The sequence below is a fragment of the Nuphar pumila genome, chromosome 10 (genome assembly GCF_984573655.1).
Source record: "Nuphar pumila chromosome 10, dmNupPumi1.hap1.1, whole genome shotgun sequence".
NCBI lineage: Eukaryota > Viridiplantae > Streptophyta > Magnoliopsida > Nymphaeales > Nymphaeaceae > Nuphar > Nuphar pumila.
Genome location: NC_143258.1, coordinates 106,955,731 through 106,974,636, shown reverse-complemented (window position 1 = coordinate 106,974,636; position 18,906 = coordinate 106,955,731). Strand labels below are relative to the sequence as shown.

Genomic DNA, 18,906 nt, shown 5'->3' with positions numbered 1-18,906 from the left:
AATGTGAGGTGATATTAAAGATTGTAAAGCAGCCAAGTTTTTTTAATCTGGTATGTCTTTATTTTCATATGGTTGTTTATCTAAAATGGTCATGAGCTTTATATACATAAAATTTGTATCTAGTGCATTGTTTGCTCTTGATCATTAAATTTGTTGAATATAGTTGTTTCTAAGAAGTGACTTACTAATTTTAAACATCTTCATTCTTATGAGCTTGTATTGTTTCATAGAACCCCTCGTGAAAAAATTTAAGTGAGAAAGAATTTATGAAAATTGGCAAAAGGTCATTAGACCTATCCGATTTTACATAATTCAAACCATGGCAAACTAATCAATTTCATGAACGTTTTTGTTTTTTATTATTTTTTAGTATTTGCTTTTCTATTTATTAAAAATTGTTTTTTATCCCTATCGTTTCATGATCATCAAATGTTATACATATTTCTATTAACACATATCTCATGTTTAGATGATTGTATCATATTTAAAAAGGAAAATAAAAAATAAAAGTATAGAAGTGAACCTTTAGCTTTGAATAAGAAGAGACGGAGAAATAGGACTTATAAAGCCAGCCGCATCTAGTTGGAATAAGGCATGGTGACGATGAATCATGAGGATGGTGAGACATGCCCATCCAGGCTTGGGAGAGAGGAAAGCTGCCCTAACCAAGTCAAGAGATTGAGGGTGCACATCTTGAAGAGATGATGCTGGCATGGTACATGCAAACTGAGAAGGTCCCAACTTTCTCGTCTTGATGTTTTTTTTTTTTATGATGATGAACCCTCACTGAAGCGAGGAAAACCGTGGGTAGGGCCCCACAACCACCATGCCTTACATGACCCACCTCTGAAAGCTACGCACACACCCGTGCACCAGTAGGGTTTGATCTGACGTCTTCATTTCAACACCCTTGCAACCATCCCGCTGGACATGTGAGCGACCCCCACGGTGGTTCCTTGTCTTGATGGTTATGTCACAGGACACACCATTTTGGCTGAGTATCCCTGGTGCCACTAGCAGATGTGACACAAGCAGACACTGATTTGGACACGAATTGTATGGCTATTATTTTAATATTTTAAATAAAATTTTGTTATTTTTAATAATATTTCAATGAAAAGCATTTTTAAACATTAAAGAAACACAAAATATTTTTTTATTAAAATTAAAAAATTCCGTGACCTTGTGTCCTTTTTTTGAAAAAAAAAATAGAACTTGCGAGTTAAACTTGATAGCTTGATAAAGACAGTAGACTCCAACCAGGCAATGCAGTGGTTAGCAAATTATTCCCACTATTTGCTGATTCTCAAGCTAGAAAACCCCTGACGAGGCACTATTATGTAAATCATAGTGGATAATATACTAAATATGATCATACCATGGGAAGATCCGACTGCCTCTCTTTCTCTCTCATATACACAGACACGACATAGAATACAACATCAGCATTCTAAAGAACAAAAAGTAAAGATATTAGGCGGTCTTGCAAAGATCTACAAAAGCAAATTTTTCATTCATTTGAAAATTACACCGCAGTTTTCCTCTCAAAAAAAGAAAAAGAAAATGTACACTATATTTTCTGTGAAGGAAATAAAAAACAAAAAAGGGCAGATAATTTCCAAATGTTTACATATGATTGGTATTAAAAGGATCTTGACTAACAAAAATCAGTGTCAAAATGGACAGAACTTTTCATAACAGAATCTCTGGACGGGTTTGATATGCTTTTTCCAACTGCAGTCTCTTCACAACTTTGCTGGCTATGTCATTGTATGCTTCTGAAACAACAGAATTAGGTGATGATATAACTATCGGGCTTCCTTCATCAGATGTTCTTCTAATCTCTAAATCCAGTGGTATCTGCAATGAGACAAAAATATAACATTGCTTTGATCAAGCAGAAAAGTGTCATACATAAACTGAACTAACCCAAAACTCCACACAATGGGATAGGTTCAAATCTATGTCACATAGGTGCGGGTACGGGTAAGGGTGCGGATGAGGCACTTTAAAAAAACTTGGGTGCGGGGGTGCTGGGAGTATATATATATATATATATATATATTAACGGTTTTAAGTTCACACTAAGTGTATTTGTGTGCATTTATGTATTTATATATATAATATAGATAAAAATGGACTTGATTAGGGTTAACTGAATCTACTTTTGGATAGAAATGGACCTCAGTGTGGTTGACTTCACCTAACACAAAGGAAGCTGTGTCCAAGTGTTGCACCTGCCCGGGTGCGGGTGTGACGCAGGTGCGGTGCCATGTTAGAAGAGTTCGTGTGACATAGGTTCAAATTAGGTCAGATTTACAATATAATCATTGCATCTCTGCATCCAAATTGGTATTCTCTACCATAATGGTGCAATTGATTGTTGATTAAAACATCACGTCAACGTGGACAACTTAAAAAAAATTCTCTGTTGGTAATGTTTAGTCTATAGTACCTCTCCAAGAAACTCCAAGTTCATCTCAATAGCAGTTCTATGTCCACCTCCATGACCAAATATATGAGATTGTTGACCACAATGAGGACATCTATAGCTGCTCATGTTCTCCACCAATCCAAGTATCTGCAAAGAACTGTGTCAATAACAAAGTAACCAAAATATCATAATGATATTTCTCTCATAAATTATATCCTATCAATGATATATGAATTTCACAATTACACAAGCAAGAATGTCCATTAACAAAAACAGAAGAGGTAGTAGTAGTAAATACTAAATACCCCACCAAACATTATGCACGTCTGTCACACCAAAAGTAGGATGATTCTAAATACGTTAGAATCTTGGAAGAATAATAAGGCAGCTATCAACAATTCTTCATAAACCCAAAGAAGAAAAAGGTTGAATAACATTAACAATAAAAATAAATATCAGCGATTGAAAAGATCTTGGAAGAGCATTTATTATGAAATAATAGTCTGGGCCTGCCATAACAATGGCTTCAGAAATTTAAAATGCTAACATGTATGTGTATGCGTGCATGTTTACATGGGTTGTACATAACTATGCTTTGGAATATATCCCAATATGGCACGTTAGACCCCATTTGCCAATTAAAACTTGAGCAAACCAATTGATTTAGTATTCTATATAACTTAATTTCTTGATCATGTACCTCCTTAAGTCTTTCTATCCATTTAAAGGTCATTTTTTCCTCAGAAACCTGTATGCATATAAACACATATCAAATATACTTTTCTCGGTCTTTTGGCTAAGATCAAATATTTGATACATCAAAATCAAGTATCTTCACACATTCTTCTATTTCTTTTCCCTTTCATCTGAACATTTGGTCAAACTTTTCAGTTTGTACCTAATGATCATATTCATAAGATGTGGCTAAAGTTTTCATGAATGTTTGCCACTGAAGCCACCCTCCTTTATCCAGGCTCTGGACTGACATTAGTAAGATAAGACCCCGCCAATGGAGGAGTTTATCCAAATCTGCATTTAAAACCTCTTTACTTTTCATATAGAAGACATGCCCTAATCCAACCACAAAACCTTTTAAATATACACCGGATCTCAATTCAAGCTTGAGGATTGGAGGAGGTGAGGTCTTTTTAGGATTTTGCTAAAAATCAGTTAGTACTTCAAAATAATGTATTATGGTCTTTGGTACAAATGATCTATATTTCTGGAGATTTTCTTTTCTCTTCTTTTTTGTTTACTTCAAAACACCTATACTGGATCAACTCATGGCAATAAGATAAAGAAATGATCCAGCAGGAATATGGTAAGATGGCTGATCTTACAAGGTGTTAGTGTTGACCCCGTACATTAAACGTGAGAGGTTGAGACAATATTTTGCATATACGAGCAACCACATAAAACCATGTATTGGTCCTTCACATGAGATATAAAGAGAGATTATATCTGCACAAGAGGACAATGTGCACGCAACCAGTAGTAGAAGTCAAGAAAGAATAAGACCAATCAGTGAGCACCACAGGAAGAAATTCCTCTACCATTGCTATTTCGAACATAAGGAGTGGGTTCAAGTTATCAGGCACACAAAGACAAGAAATAGTTTGAGAAATGAGATGCTAAAGACCTGCTTAGGAAAGGATTGGAAGAAATAGAATATTTTGAGATATTTTTTGAAAATTATATAATATCCTTTTAGGTTTTATATCGGATAATTTATATCTGGACGCTTACTGCCCATTGTGTATTATGTCATAATTTTATGTTATTTTTAACTATTAATATTGTGCTTCAATTATGTTTTATTTGTCAGCCAGAAGTCTTTTACATGGAGGCAGTAAAGTAACTATGATTCTCTACTATCTGTTATATGTGTAGTTATGAAATTTGATTGTGTCATAGGATAGAAACTCTGTCACAAATATCAGCGATATTTTCAAAATATCGCTGTATTTTCAGCAAACGATATTATAGGTAAAATATCATGATATTTTGAAAATATTGCCAATTTGATTATATCACAAGAATGTTGTGATATTATCAATCATTTTTACTGTTTTTATTTATTTTCTACATCTTAAATGTGTGTTTTTTCTTTATTTTGCATTTTTTGCTTATTTATTTTAATATATATGTATTTTATTATCTAAGCATGATCTTTTTTTACTTATTTTTGTTACTTTTATATATTTTTAATTTTTTTAAAGACCTGAGATTTATCACCAAACCTAGAATATAGCGAGAAATAAACTCGCTGAGATATAGCCTATACCGATATTTGTGACCAAGTATAGAACCCATTCTATTTTTCTTGCACCAACTTGCAGAATTCAAAAAATAATGCCAACATATAGTATCACATTAATTATTCTTAGAAACATTTGATGCAGTTAACTCTAAATAGAAACGTCAATCAGCCACAAAAAGAAATGTGTCGAGTACTAATACATAGAATTGATCAAACAGAGATCTTAGGAGCTCAGGATTTGATTCTGCCACTGGTACACTGTGAGCTAAGCAAGCACTACTTCTGACCAGAATCAACAACCTTTAATGAAAACAAACAAAAGATACAAAAGAAGCAAAAGACAAACAACAGAAGAGACTGCAAAATTGAATCCTGCAAGCCTTTTGATTTGAGCAATTTGTTGAAGTATAAAGTATATCAATATGTCAATCCAATTCCTTTTTATCTCATTTAGGTAACTTAAAAGGAATTCAATAAAAAGCAGGAAGCAGCAGTAGTCCATACAGGAACTTCAACTTTACGGAACATGTTAGCTCCTCTCCGTGCATCCAATAGTGCAATATCTTGAGGAGTTGAAACAATCAAAGCGCCTGCAGTGAAGCAAAGATAATGTTTAATAGATAACAGAAATTAAAGCTAATCAATGCTTGCAAATATTACTTTTTTGTCATAATACTTTTTCAGGTTCTTACATCACAGAATAGAAAGCAAGACTAAAATGTTACATGGAGGTAATCAACCTTTTGCTTATGGAAAATGATTCAAACAGTGGATTTTCATTTCATAAAGAGCTATAAACAAATGCATAAGTTTGCAAGTTTTAAGTTGCCATTAGTAGAAGAACTGTCATGCAGTTGGGTTTCAGACTCACAAATTTACAGCAATTAATAATCCAATTGATTGATCCTATGCTGTGCAATTCAAGAAAATACTTTTATCTTCTAAATGTTAGTCCTGATAAAAATATGGGCATTATCTGGTCAGACACATCAGTTGGTTAAATGATCAGCAAGAAACAGAAAGCCAAATGAAGACATAAGCAGAACAGAACAAAATGCAAAAACATTTACAAGAAATGCCATGCAAAGACTCGTGTATAGGCTTTCAATGTGTTAGATTCTGGCCAGATCATCCCTGGTCCAGACCCAGATATGAGTTTGAACCACAGCTACTGGATCCCATCCAGGACTACCTAGGCCTGACTTAATAGGCCAGATCCGGATTGGAAAAACTAGAACAGGATTAATCAGGTAGAGATCCTATATTTTGGAGAATAAACATACATGATCGGACCTTGGGTTGGGTCCGACTCTGGTTTATAAACATACATACCAGGTCCTTGTTCACAATGGACCTGAAGGAAGAATCCAAACCTGTTATCTTGGGTATAAATCAACTCTTATTAGGTTGGTTCAGTATCAGGTATGGTACAGTTTTACCTATGTCAATCGGCCTGCTTCAGTTCAGATATCTGACTGACCAATTACTGTTTAATCAGATTTGGCAAGGCACTCCTGTCAAATCAGTTAAAGGGGTCCTCAGTTACAGGCTTTGTACAACTGAATTTGAAACCAACAAATGTCCCAACGTGTTTACATGTAAAGACCATCCAATCAGGGCAAAGAGCTAATCAGATCTAGGCTCAGTAACAGCTTTTTCTGTGTCTGCATATTTCTATCCACACTCAAACCCAATCAGCTGACATCAGATTATGTCAAATTCAGCAATTCGTACAGCTAACCCAAATCTGGCCCATTCACATAATTATCACCCAACCAGTTGACAGCCTTACTTATTAGGTCTCCAAATATTATCAACATAAGGATTGGATATTAGTTAAATTACATAAAACTGTTGCCAACGGTAAATTCAAACATGGTCTGGGTCTGAGAACTTACTGCATATATAAAATAAAAGCAAGCAGTTCCACCAAATGTAGATATGAAGTAGAAAAATATCTCACTGAACCTTTCACTAAAGTACACCTCAGCTATAATTTCAACTAACAAATAACCTGACAACTGCAGCCTCTGTGAAATAGACAACTGAGCATCCCCAGTGCCAGGTGGCATATCAACCACAAGTATATCAAGCTCTCCCCATGCGACACCTCTAGTCAACTTTTCAAGAGCACTCATTACCTTCAAATACAAGAGATTTGTCAACAGAAATGTGTAAGAAGAAAAACTATAACAACATCAAACATACTAATATCATGTGAAATTCTAGATCGTGCGTCATGTCGCAAACTAGTAATTTATGCTTATCAGGCATAACTTCTCAATGTATATTCGTAATATCTAGAAATTTTCAATGTTTAATAAACTCTGAAAATCAAGTCTTTATGAATGTTGTTTGAAGTATAAAAATCCTGATTTGAATAATTATTGGATTTAAACACTGATCTGAACTCATATTCGAACTTTTGAGGGATCCAAACAGAGAGTTGTTCAAAATCCACAATTCAGGGACATATTTGTAAATAATTAAATTGTCAAGGGCAAAATAGTAATTTTCCACTCTAGTGGCATATTCAGGTAAATTCTCCAACTGTACAATGGTAAAAAGGTAATTTTCATGTTAGGGGCATTTTTAAAAAATTAATAAAATTGTCGGGGGTAAAACGGCAATTTGCCATCCCAATAGCAAAGTCCAGGTAAATTTCTAAACCACTGAAGGGTAAAATAATAATTTTGCATACCCAAGTGGCATTTTGGCTATATGGGATCTAAATAAGGGTAATTCGGGTATAAAATTTGGGTATTAAAATATGATTTAATATTTTATTATTATTTATTATCATTTTATTATATTTTAATGGATAGCACATGGTTTTCAAAGAATCATTTCCCCAAAAACAATGGGAGAACATGGTTTTGTCACCATATTAGAGAAAGGGCTGGCACGTGGCAAGGGAGAGGGTGAGTCACCCCCTCCCCTCTCAGAATGTTGACATATAGGAGGGGTGTGGGCCCCACAAGGAGGGCGCCACCTCCTCATGGGCCTATAAATAGCCCCCACCCCCCATTGTCTCCCTACAACAATTCTCTCATTTTTTCTCTCTAGCTCTCTCTCTCCTAAATCCTCTCTTTCTCTCTCTAACCTTAGCCCTTTTCTCTAGAATTTTCAACCCAAACCTTCGTTAAAAGCTCGGTTTCTTCCGCCGAACCCTTCTGACCCTCTTCCCTCTATCCAAGCACGGTCCTCGTTCCTTCGAAGGAGTGCTAACGGGTCAGAATCGGTTTCTGGAGTCCAAATAGCGGAAGTTCTGCTCAATTCAGTAGAAATTCCAAAATCCTACAGCGAAAGCGCTGACCGAATTTTTACAAATAAGGTATGTGCTTGTATGCTTCATCTAGACCTAGCATGTGCTCTCAGGACCTCCTAATCTTTCCCTGAACCCTTAGGATTTCTTTTTTGATTTAAATTGAGGCAATTTTGCCAAAATTTAATTCAACCCTGCCTCTACACAGGGGAGGTTCTGTTAAAAATTTTATAAATATTTTTAAGCAATCAAAACTTCTACATCAGTAGTTCTGGTAAAATTTTTATAAAGATTTTTGAAAAATAGAACTATTATAGAAGTAGTTCTAGCAAAATTTTGATAAAGATTTTTTAGAAATAGAATTATTATAGCAATAGTTCTGGCAAAATTTTTATAAATATTTTCTAACTTTCAAATTATTATAACCAGAGTTCTGGCAAAAAATTTACAAACATTTCATAAATTTCGAATTACTTTAGCACGAATTATGTTAAAAAATTTATAAATATTTCAGAAAATTCAAATTTCTATAAAGGGAATTCTGTCAAAAATTTTCAAAATCCTTTTATATATTCAAATCATTTTTTTTTAAAAACCTTGATTAAAATTTTTATGACGCAAAGTTACATCGAAATTTTTATAACTCAAATTCAAGTTTGAAACCTTTTTCGAATATTTGAGTTATTAAAGAGGAAACTCTATAAAAAAATTTAAGATCATTTTAAAATAGCTTTTAGATTTTTTCTGATATTCTTAAAAAGGATCTTTTTTAGTTTTTATAAGGCAGATACTGCCTGAATTTTAGTAGAAAAACATAATCTAATATAATAAAACTTTTACCAGAATAAATTGAAGAATGCAATGGTTCTTTTATCCTACCTCGATATACTGGTCACTACGTAAAAATCAAAGTTATTATACCAAAAGCTCATAATTTAAAATGTTAAATATATTCTGAATACTTATATCAGAATTGTAGATGTGAATTATGTTAGCATGAACAGTTGCATACCTTGATCCATGTTCGCATGCTTTGAATCATGTTTGCATACATTAAATCTTGTTTGCATTCATTAATTCAGGTTAGTATGCCTTGAATACTTGTTATAAATATTGTTATTCAATAATAATATTAGGGTTTAATGAAACCCTACAAACTTTGAATTAAAAGGCCTGAAATTGTTGTTTATGAAATGAATTATTTTGGTCAGGCTATGGCCAACGTTTGAGCAACATTTGTTGTCACGGAGCATGTTGATGTACGTGCAGCATGTGATTATTGTTGAAAAGTATCATTGTACTGAAATTTCTCTTATATACAAGTTGTTAAATGAATCATGCTTACACATAAACTTAAAGTGATTTTCTTACTTTATACGAGAAGTGTCTGTATATACAGAGTAATATTGAATGAGTTGAAAAACCTAATGAAAAAACTAGCATAATATTGTTGTGGCTTACCTTGAAGAGGGTATGTGGTACAAACCTCGAGTGACATGTGAAAATGTTTTTGGGAGCGATAGATTCTCATGGGTCTCCAGTCACTTGTAGGTTTTGAAGACCGAGGTAAGTGACCGCCCCAACTTCTGCAGAAGTTTTAGGATGCATCCGAAGCAACGTTTTAGTGGCCTTTGGAGGAATTATCCTAGTTACAAACCACTCTCCTTGGGATCTGTACACTAGTCATTTGGGGTAATTAAAACACATGGCATAATAAACCCCCAGATGATCTCGGTTGTACGATGACTAGTGGCCTGCGAGTACCCGTGGGATTAATAAATATCAAAACAAAAGCTTTAATAATATTAAAAAAAAAAGTGGACAATGTCATTAAATGCATGAGTTGTTATTTGTAATAAATGCATGATTGGTTATTTGTGTGATACTGAATACATTTGTACTTATTTTTATGATCTGAATTGAATAAATAGAGTTAAATCATTTGATATTTTAAGTTACCTATATTTGGTATTTAATAAAAAAGTTGTCACAAGTATGACCCCGTGTTAAAGGGAAATACAGGTTTAGGTAAAGGACACCTTATACGATAGTGGATACATTATACGACAGTGGATACAGGATGGAAGTGGCATCGAAGAATCAAGATTTTCTGATTTTTAAATTTCAAAAATCCGTTAACTATCTAGACTTTGTGTAAAGGACTTTGTATATAATGCATATTTTAATTTAATTATGTCCTTGTTTATATTGTGGTTCCTAGAATGTAACCCACCCGAGGTTCTAAACCGAAGTTTAAAATGGTTTCCGCTGTTTATTTTAAAAGAAAAAAATAATAATTTTTACGCATTTTTCAAAGGTTAAAAATCATGGGGAAGAATGCCATAATAATGAAGTCTGTAAAAGATAAAATTAGGAAAAAAAGGAAAATAGATTATGCTTCAAATAGATCTAAAATGAAGCATGGGAGATATCACTAGTCCCAAGCAACATAATACAACTCTGTGTTCTCCACTTCTCCTTTAATTGCTCAAAATTTCCATGTGTTTGGTGGATGAAAAACAGGTTACTGAATCTTTATCCCTAACAATTATTAAATGCCAACGCTAGTGATTTCCATTAGTTGGCACTACCAACAATATTTAGTTAATCATAAAACCTTTTGAGTCAGATTTAAGATGTGCATAAGGAGGCAAAGAATTTCACTAGAAAAATTCAATTATATTTTTCTAAAATTACTAAAATATCCTTTTAGGTGCCAACTAATGCCATTTTCTACTATGATATAGTAGAAAATTTTGGTGAACATGTCAAACTCCAATCATTCAAGCGATCAATTTATAATGAAGAAGGCAACTGAATAATATACAAGTAAATAAACCAAATTGAGCAATCAAGAGTCTGTATCAAAATCTCATGAAACCTTAATGAATACATTAGTAATTTGATTTTCTACACGAACAACAGAGACCCTAGTTTTATCTGATGAAAGATTGACTGGATTATGTGCTTACTTTCAGTATACAGTTGTAGTCATATCATTGCCTAGAGAGGCCACGGCATGTTACTTCATCTAAATGAAAAGATAGAAAAATCAAGAGACAATAGCAGTGATCATAAGCCACAAATTTTTACTCAGTTTTTCTTCTTCTCATTTTTCTAATTGTGTATTATTTGGTCTGCACCTGGACTGATGCATACAAGGGGCGAGAGACAACCAATTTTGAGATATAGATCCAGCCATGAAGTCCCAGATCCATCTTGATGATTCAATTCATATTCAAATCCAATTTTCACCAAGATCCAAAATAAAAAATTAGAAATGGTTAGAAATATAAGTAAATTAGACTGAGAAAATTTCAAGTTACAAGTAAATTAGGATTAAAAGTTTTTTTAATTAGAAACTTCTCATCTATACATAGAAGAGTAGGACAAGGATTGATCAAGCCATTAGTTTGTTTTTTTCTGGTATCAGACCTGCAAGCCTTAATGCTCTTCCTGTCATTTCCATCACAAACACTATACTTTGATCCTAGGAATAAATCCAAAATAGGATGGGTCAAGTCAAGGGCTTCAGAACAATCTGCACATGAATAGGCAAAAATACTCTATGTTGTTGAATGTCCAACGATGATTGTACTAGCTTTGTCACAAGGTTGAAACAACAAAAAGAATGGAGAGGAGGTGGAGTTGAAAAAATTAAAAATAGGAAAGGTTCAGAAATAATAAGTTATAATAAAGTAGTAATTGATAGGCAACAAACTAAGAATATGATACACACATAATATCCAACTATAGTAACCAATGCAAGTAGCTCAACAGGACTAATCCTCATGGGACTGAGAAACATATCAAATAACCTTCCATAAGACAACACTTACCATGGGACCTCTCCATACAATTGGAGAATCCTTGTCAACAAGAAACCCAATGGACATGCATTTCACTCCATAGTTTTCCATAGGAACCATCTTTAAATCTGCCAAGAGAAATAATACGGAATATTCTTACCAGACCATAACTTAAATGAGAAAATCGGAATATTTTATAGATCAGCATATGTAGATTGACTAAATGATGCCAGATATGTGTCTAGTACACTCGATGTGAGGATGCACCAGTTCTCCATATTTAATGATTAAAGCCATTTTCTAAGTTATTATGCATAATCTAGTTGAGATGGATGGTTTTCCTTAAAGTGGTCCAACTATTAAGTCAAAGTGTCAAACTGGTTTAAACACAAAGATGTAATGATGTCAGAATATGATAATAAATAGGTATTTGATATCATAATTATTCTGATAAAATGAGTATATACACGTGTGCTCATGTTCTATTGTCTGTGCAGTTAGAGGGCACTCTCTTAAAATCCATGGTTCTGGGAAAACTGCTGTTCCATCCAAGTTGATCTTTCAGATAGTCACATGGAGACTTCTAACAAAAATGTTATTCCAAAAGAAGAAAAATACAAACCTATCATTCATTATAACAGCACAAAGAAGATCTTCCTATGCTGTCAACAAGTATATAACAACATCACGTAAAAGGATTTGAAGAATGTTGCAGATCTGAAATGATTCCAGGTTTGCACACAGGTCAGACACAGAGAAGAACCAGAAAATCCAAGGACAAAATGAAATAGTTGGATCCTATGTCACATGGAGACTGCTGTGGATACTGGGCAGGGGCCATTTTATGAAGTTTTCAATATGACTGGTATATAAGGGGATATGGAACGGGAATCAAAATGGAGCATCCATGTGACATAGATTGGATCACAAAATAATCATGATTCTTAAATTATGGACTGTAGTACATGGATTTTCTATGTAGGGTTTCACTTTACCGATTCAGAGAAGCAACTCTTGAAATATAATTTAGCATATTAAATAAAAAATAGTTCAAATTTGTAAGTAAGATTATACACAGTTGACTCATTGGTTCGAGTTTCAACTATTCAATGTTTTAAAGGACAAATCCCGCCATGCCAGATGGTCCAGACAGTTTCTGCCAAAAACATAACCAACAAAGATTTATAAAGAGTTCATGGTTAAACAGCTCGACAAGTTCGGACGGCCAGTTCAGTCCAGTTCTTAAAACATTGATCCAACTTGAAGCGGCATTATAAGAATTATATCATATCACATAAGGCTATGATTCTTTGTAGTATCGTAAAGTTCATACAACACAATATGTTCCCTATATGTGGTGTATCATGATGCATCAACTTGTATCATAGCATATCATATGATAAGATCTTGCACTCTACACGAGTCAGCTACTTTTCATCATCACAAGAACTTTTGAACCATTTTGGCTGGATTCTTCTCATTTTGCATTATTTTGAAACCTAAAATAAAGGGGGAGAAAAGAAAATGGTTCCCCTCTTAAAACCTTTTGACATTACATTACACCTTCTGAGATGATTTGAATTAGTGGTGATCTTCTCAAGATTATGTTTTAGAACAGGTGGATCTACAATTTTGGAAAGAGTAAGCAGCAGGGTATTCTGCTTTTGCTCAATCTCCCTTTTCAGTCTATAAATAACATCCATTGTCCAAAATGCTGGCAGTAGGCTGAGAAATGTATAAACACAACGATCTCTCCAAACAAGAAACGCATTCTCTCTTGGAAAGCGAACCCAAGAATGGGCATGCAGCAAAACAAATTCACGTGTTGCATAGCTGTAAGGTGCAAACTTTGTCAATGAAAGTGAATCGGAGAGGTATTCAATTCAGTCTATTGGTTTTTTGTGGATATATATCTACAAGGTTGCGCTGGAAGGAAATGGAGAGACTCAATGCAGGAAATCTTTTCATCGGCAATGTTAACAGTTTCAGTGAATGAGCAGGCATAGTAATAGTTCAAACCTTGTAGGGGACCCCTTAGTTCAAACAGAACCATAAATCATATATATGGAAGTACTTCAAACCATGGCAGAAGGCTTTAGCAGACTGGTGAAGAGGTCCGTTGGAAAGGAATTTACCCAAGGAGTGAAACTACCAGGTAGTCCTATCCTTACACATATACTATTTGCTATTTACCATGACCTGCAACAATTCCCGCTGAAGAGACCGAGACAGCAACTACCACCAGACTATCACGTACAATAAACTCAAATATGAAACAGTGGCATTTCAAAAACTACAAAAATTTGATAAAACATAAAAAGAAAAAAAAGTTATCTTTAAGTCTATACTTTGAAGGATTTGTCAACATAACACTACCTTGGCTCACTTCAGGCTTCCCTTGGAGTTTCATCATTGTGGGGATGGATGGCCCATAGATATCAGCATCAAGCAACCCCACTCTCAATCCACACCCTCTTCCCAGTGCAACAGCCAAGTTCACTGCCCCAAACACACCCATAAAAAACTCTCATTTGTATAAGAACGGTGAACACCCACAATTCCAAACGCACAAACAAAGGCGACCCCACTCTGCAAATTCTCAAATAGACACCACCCAACTACTTCATTCACCCAAAAAAAAAAAACCAATGAAGAAAAGGGAAAGAGAAAAAACAGAGAACCCATCATCACCTGCGGTCGTCGACTTCCCAACACCGCCTTTCCCGGACGCAACGGCGATGATATCCTTGATTCCTTCGATCGAAGGGCGACCGGTCGGTGCCCTTTTCGCCTTCTCCCCCGAAGAGACGGCAGCCGCGAAGCCGCGGACGGCCTCTCCACTCTGTTCCCGCAACTGGGAAATCATGATTCAATGAGAAAACGAAAGTGGGGGGATGGAATTTGAAGAACAAACGCAGGATGGTGACTCACCAAGAGAGTTGGGAACGCTAAAACCCGCGATTTTCGTACCGAGAGGAGTTTGGAGAAAGCCATTGTTGCAGAGAAACCTAGCGGACCGTTCTCTAGGCCATATTGCTAGAGGGAGATTTTGATGAGCACATAGCCTCTCGATTTTCTTCCGCGGCTCGTTCGCTCGCCTTCGGGAAGGAGAGTGGAGCCGTATCGAAGACGCTCGCTCAATGGGCGCATGGTGCTTTGATACAGAGATACGGGTACGACCCGACACGGGGAATTCGAGATATTTTAAAAAATAGGATTGAATAACGCGGATTTTTTAAATTCTATTCAATAAAAACTAGTTTGCAATGTTTTAATATAATATTAAATGTATTTTTATTAAATATGATATAAAAATAAAAATATTACTCGTAAAAATCAGATCCGTGTCAGCATGTCATATCGTGTTCGACTGTGTCACCTGTGACACATCCTTTAAATGACGTGTCACTGTGATATTAGCGTCGGGAATGTATACGAGATCGGACTTTGGTTCAAACTCAGCATTTCTGAATCCAACTTAATGGAATCTTGCCTAACCGAATACGGATTCAAATGAAAAGAAAGGTCGATCTGAATTGAATTAGCTAATGGATATGTCCACTATGTAATTGGGTTGGATTATCCTTCAGATTCTCTGGAGTCTGGACTTGATTAGCTAATCGTTATGTCATATACGTAATTTGGTTGGATTAAACACCAGACTTGGATTACGTCAAACTCAGATTCTGATTCAAATGCAGAGTTGCATACCAAATCCAATTATTAGGGATGTAAATGGTTCGGATTTGGCCAATACCAGATAGGACTAATCGGATATTGGTTAAACATATCCGGATTCGGATGGTGAAGCTGATACCAAATCCGATTTGTTACATGTAATCGGATTCAGACGCCCGTCAAATCTAAATATCCGCTGGATTTGGTAGCAAAAAAAAAGATAAAACTATATCAGCATCCGATTATAGTCGAATATGATTTTGGCTTATCAAATCTAACTAAAAGAAGTTGATTTCAGTTGAATATCAGATAAAATCGGATCCATTGATATCCCAAGCCGTTATCAATCTATGCTGCTTTGTTTATTGAATTTAATTGATCAGATATCCAACCCAAACCCGATGAATTGACATACATATCAAGTGGGTCACCGGATTGGGTTTAGTTTTAAAATCGATCGGCCCAATATCTTTTAGTAGGATTCGGAAAAAGTTATTTATCCAATTAACTAAGCGGTTTTGGAGATTTACATTCAAACCTGAACCAGCTTAATCAGTCTAACATTCATAGAGACAAACGTTTTAAACCTAATTGGCTATGATTGATTTTTTTTTTTACATTTTTATAAGAAAACTCTTTAAAAACTAGATGAATTAAAATATAAAAATCACGAAAAAGGTCCAAAAAGATCAAATCACGTGAAGAAAAGATGCTTGACTGTTATAAATGTACATATAGTGCAAAAATCATGGTATTTTCATTTAAAAGGAGTTACCACAATATTTTAAAAATAGCACGATAAATTAAAAATTTTAGATGGTGAATAAGATATCATGTTTTTTATAATGTTTTCAAAATATCCTCGATATTTGTCGCACTGGTAACATTTGAATTGAGTAAATGCCAGGTGAATTCAATTAGCTAATTAGTTTTTTTTTTTTTTTTGCTTAGGCTAATTGTTTGTGGACTGGATTATGCAATTGCTTCTATGTGTATGTGAATTTATCATTGAATCCGATTAGGCCTCGTATTATTATGTTGGGTATAGCAGTGACTACATCTAACCGAATCTGATCCATTTACAGCATCCATGTGGATCAGCATCTAGATCCAACATTAAGTGGATTTGTATGATCGATGTTGGACTCGTGTGGGTTCTATTTAGACCACTTCGGGTTAAAATCATGCATGCCTTGATCAAGCTCAGCCCCTTAATCTCAGCAACCAGAGAGCATGGCTTAGCCACATACTTGATCGTGTGTAGAAGAACAAATCATCCACACCTCTAAATGAGTGCAAGTCTTTTTTCAAGGTTGTGACTTTGGTGATATTTTTTTTTTTCGGGCTAGGCCGAGGGCCTATATATCACCCACCATACATTAGCAGACCTCCAGTTGGTAAAAGTCTTGAGGTCTTCCCTGCTTGTTCAAGGGCGCACCCAAACTTTGACCTTGTGGCAAGGGATGACCCCATCGGATTTCGAACTGTGGTCGTCCCATATTGAGTGACAAACCATGACGCACCTAGCTAGCAAGGCAAAGCCCTTGTAGGCACTTTTGTGATAATTCTAAACAAAAAAAAGGCTGCCCAACTAAATAAATAACCAATAAAATGCATTATTTGTCTATTGTGGTGCAGGGTTTTCAATGGATACCCTTTTTTATGAGGCTAATATCTAGGGGTGTCAACCGGCCCGGGTTTACCCGGACCCAACCCATATCAAACCTTATAGGGTCCGGGTATGGTGATAAATAAGAAGCCCCCATTAATACCCGGGTCCAGATCCAATGATCCTATTAATATATACATGGATTCGGATATAGTTTTTGAAGTTCTATACCAGACTCAGGCCTAACCCATGTTCTGATTAATTAGACCCATAATTTTTCAATGTAAAAATGATAAAAAAATATTATTTTATCGGGTATGGCCTTATTCATGTGTATGTAATTGAGTGTAAAGGGTTGAGTAGTTAGGAGGTTATGATTGGAGAGGAAATTGCACACTTTTAGTGTGCTGCTACACCTGATCACCTTCCATCTCTAGACGTGTCTAGAGATGGAAGGTGATCAGGTGCAGCGACTTCCTAACTTATCTTTAGAGTTATTGGACGATGATTTCTTTGTGGGTGTTGCGGGTTATCTTGATGCAACCCTACTGGAAGTATATGATAGAACAATTAATCAAGACAAGGTTCACTTTGCTCGGTTGTGTATCGAAGTCCCTGTTAAATTTTCTCTAGTTAAAGAGGTTGAGGTTATGTTAGAAAATGGTAGAACCTTTAAACAACCGGTTGTGTATGAATCAATCATATAATTTTGTTTAGTGTGCGGATCTGCGTATCATAGAGGGGGACATCATGTTCAAAAATCTAATCAATACCAGAAATCTCATACTCAAAGCTCTAATTAATGGACTTAAGTTAAGTCCAAAAAGGTACGAAAGAAGAAAGATCTCACTGCACCAACTGACTCATTTTCTTAAATGAAAGATTGGACTTTTCATATTCTACAAATAGAGGGTCTTATCCTAGTAAGGGCAGTTGGTCCAGATGGTATACCTATCGAGGCTTGAAAATGCTTGGGAGAGAAAGGTTTAGAATGGTTGATAAATCTTTTTAACAAGATTTGGCGGACAAATAAGATGCCTAATGAGTGGAGGAAGATTACTTTGGTGCTTCTATATAAGAATAAGGGTGATATACAAGATTGCACAAACTATCGTGGTATAAAACTCATGAGTCATACTATGAAACTTTGGGAGAGGGTGATTGAGTCTAGGTTGAGGAAGGTTGTCATGATATCGGAGAATCAATTTGATTTTATGCTTGGAAGATCAACTATGGAAGCTATACATCTTCTTAGACAACTTATTGAGAGAAATAGAGAGAGGAACAAAGATTTGCATATGGTTTTTATTGATTTGGAGAAGGCATACGATAGAGTACCTAGGGATGTTCTCTGGTGGACAATGATGAAGAAAGGTGTTTCTTTCAAGTACATTAGTATAATTAAGGATATGTATGAAGGAGTAGTAACCAATGTTCGCACTTGTGGAGGGGTGACAACCAATTTTCCTATAACGGTTGGGCTACATCAAGAATCTGCTTTAAGCCCTTTCCTATTTGCTATAGTGATGGATGAGCTTACGAGATCAATTCAAGAAAATGTGTCGTGGTGTATGTTGTTTGCTGATGATATTGTTTTGATTGATGAGTCTAGAGCTGGGGTTAAAACAGAATACATGAAATGTCGATTTAGTAAGCAATGAAGTAGTGATGGGAGTGTAGTGAAGCTTGGTGAGCAAGAAATACTGGTGGATGACTGATTCAAATATTTGGGATCTATCATGCAAAAGTATGGAGAAATTGATGGATATGTAAATCATAGGATAAAGGTTGGGTGGATGAAATGGAAAAGTGCAACTGGAGTGTTGTGCGATCGTAGAATGCCATTGCGGT

The 18,906-nt window shown here is 35.2% G+C and overlaps 1 protein-coding gene across 2 annotated transcripts; it reads right to left on the bottom strand.

Moving 5' to 3' along the window:
• Window positions 1–1,483: 1,483 nt before the first annotated feature.
• LOC149827807 (iron-sulfur protein required for NADH dehydrogenase, mitochondrial-like) lies at window positions 1,484–14,899 on the bottom strand. Of its 2 annotated transcripts, none has more exons than XM_090018251.1 (8): window positions 14,700–14,899; window positions 14,460–14,622; window positions 14,145–14,267; window positions 11,799–11,896; window positions 6,709–6,835; window positions 5,199–5,284; window positions 2,456–2,581; window positions 1,484–1,860 (listed from the first exon to the last, which is right to left on the bottom strand). In XM_090018251.1, exons 1-8 carry the CDS (start codon window positions 14,760–14,762, stop codon window positions 1,693–1,695), a joined length of 954 nt encoding a protein of 317 aa, XP_089874377.1. In that variant the 5' UTR covers window positions 14,763–14,899; the 3' UTR covers window positions 1,484–1,692. The 2 variants fall into 2 exon arrangements, with proteins under 2 accessions (XP_089874377.1, XP_089874378.1); XM_090018252.1 differs by having other exon boundaries at window positions 14,460–14,610; window positions 14,700–14,777.
• Window positions 14,900–18,906: the final 4,007 nt, after the last annotated feature.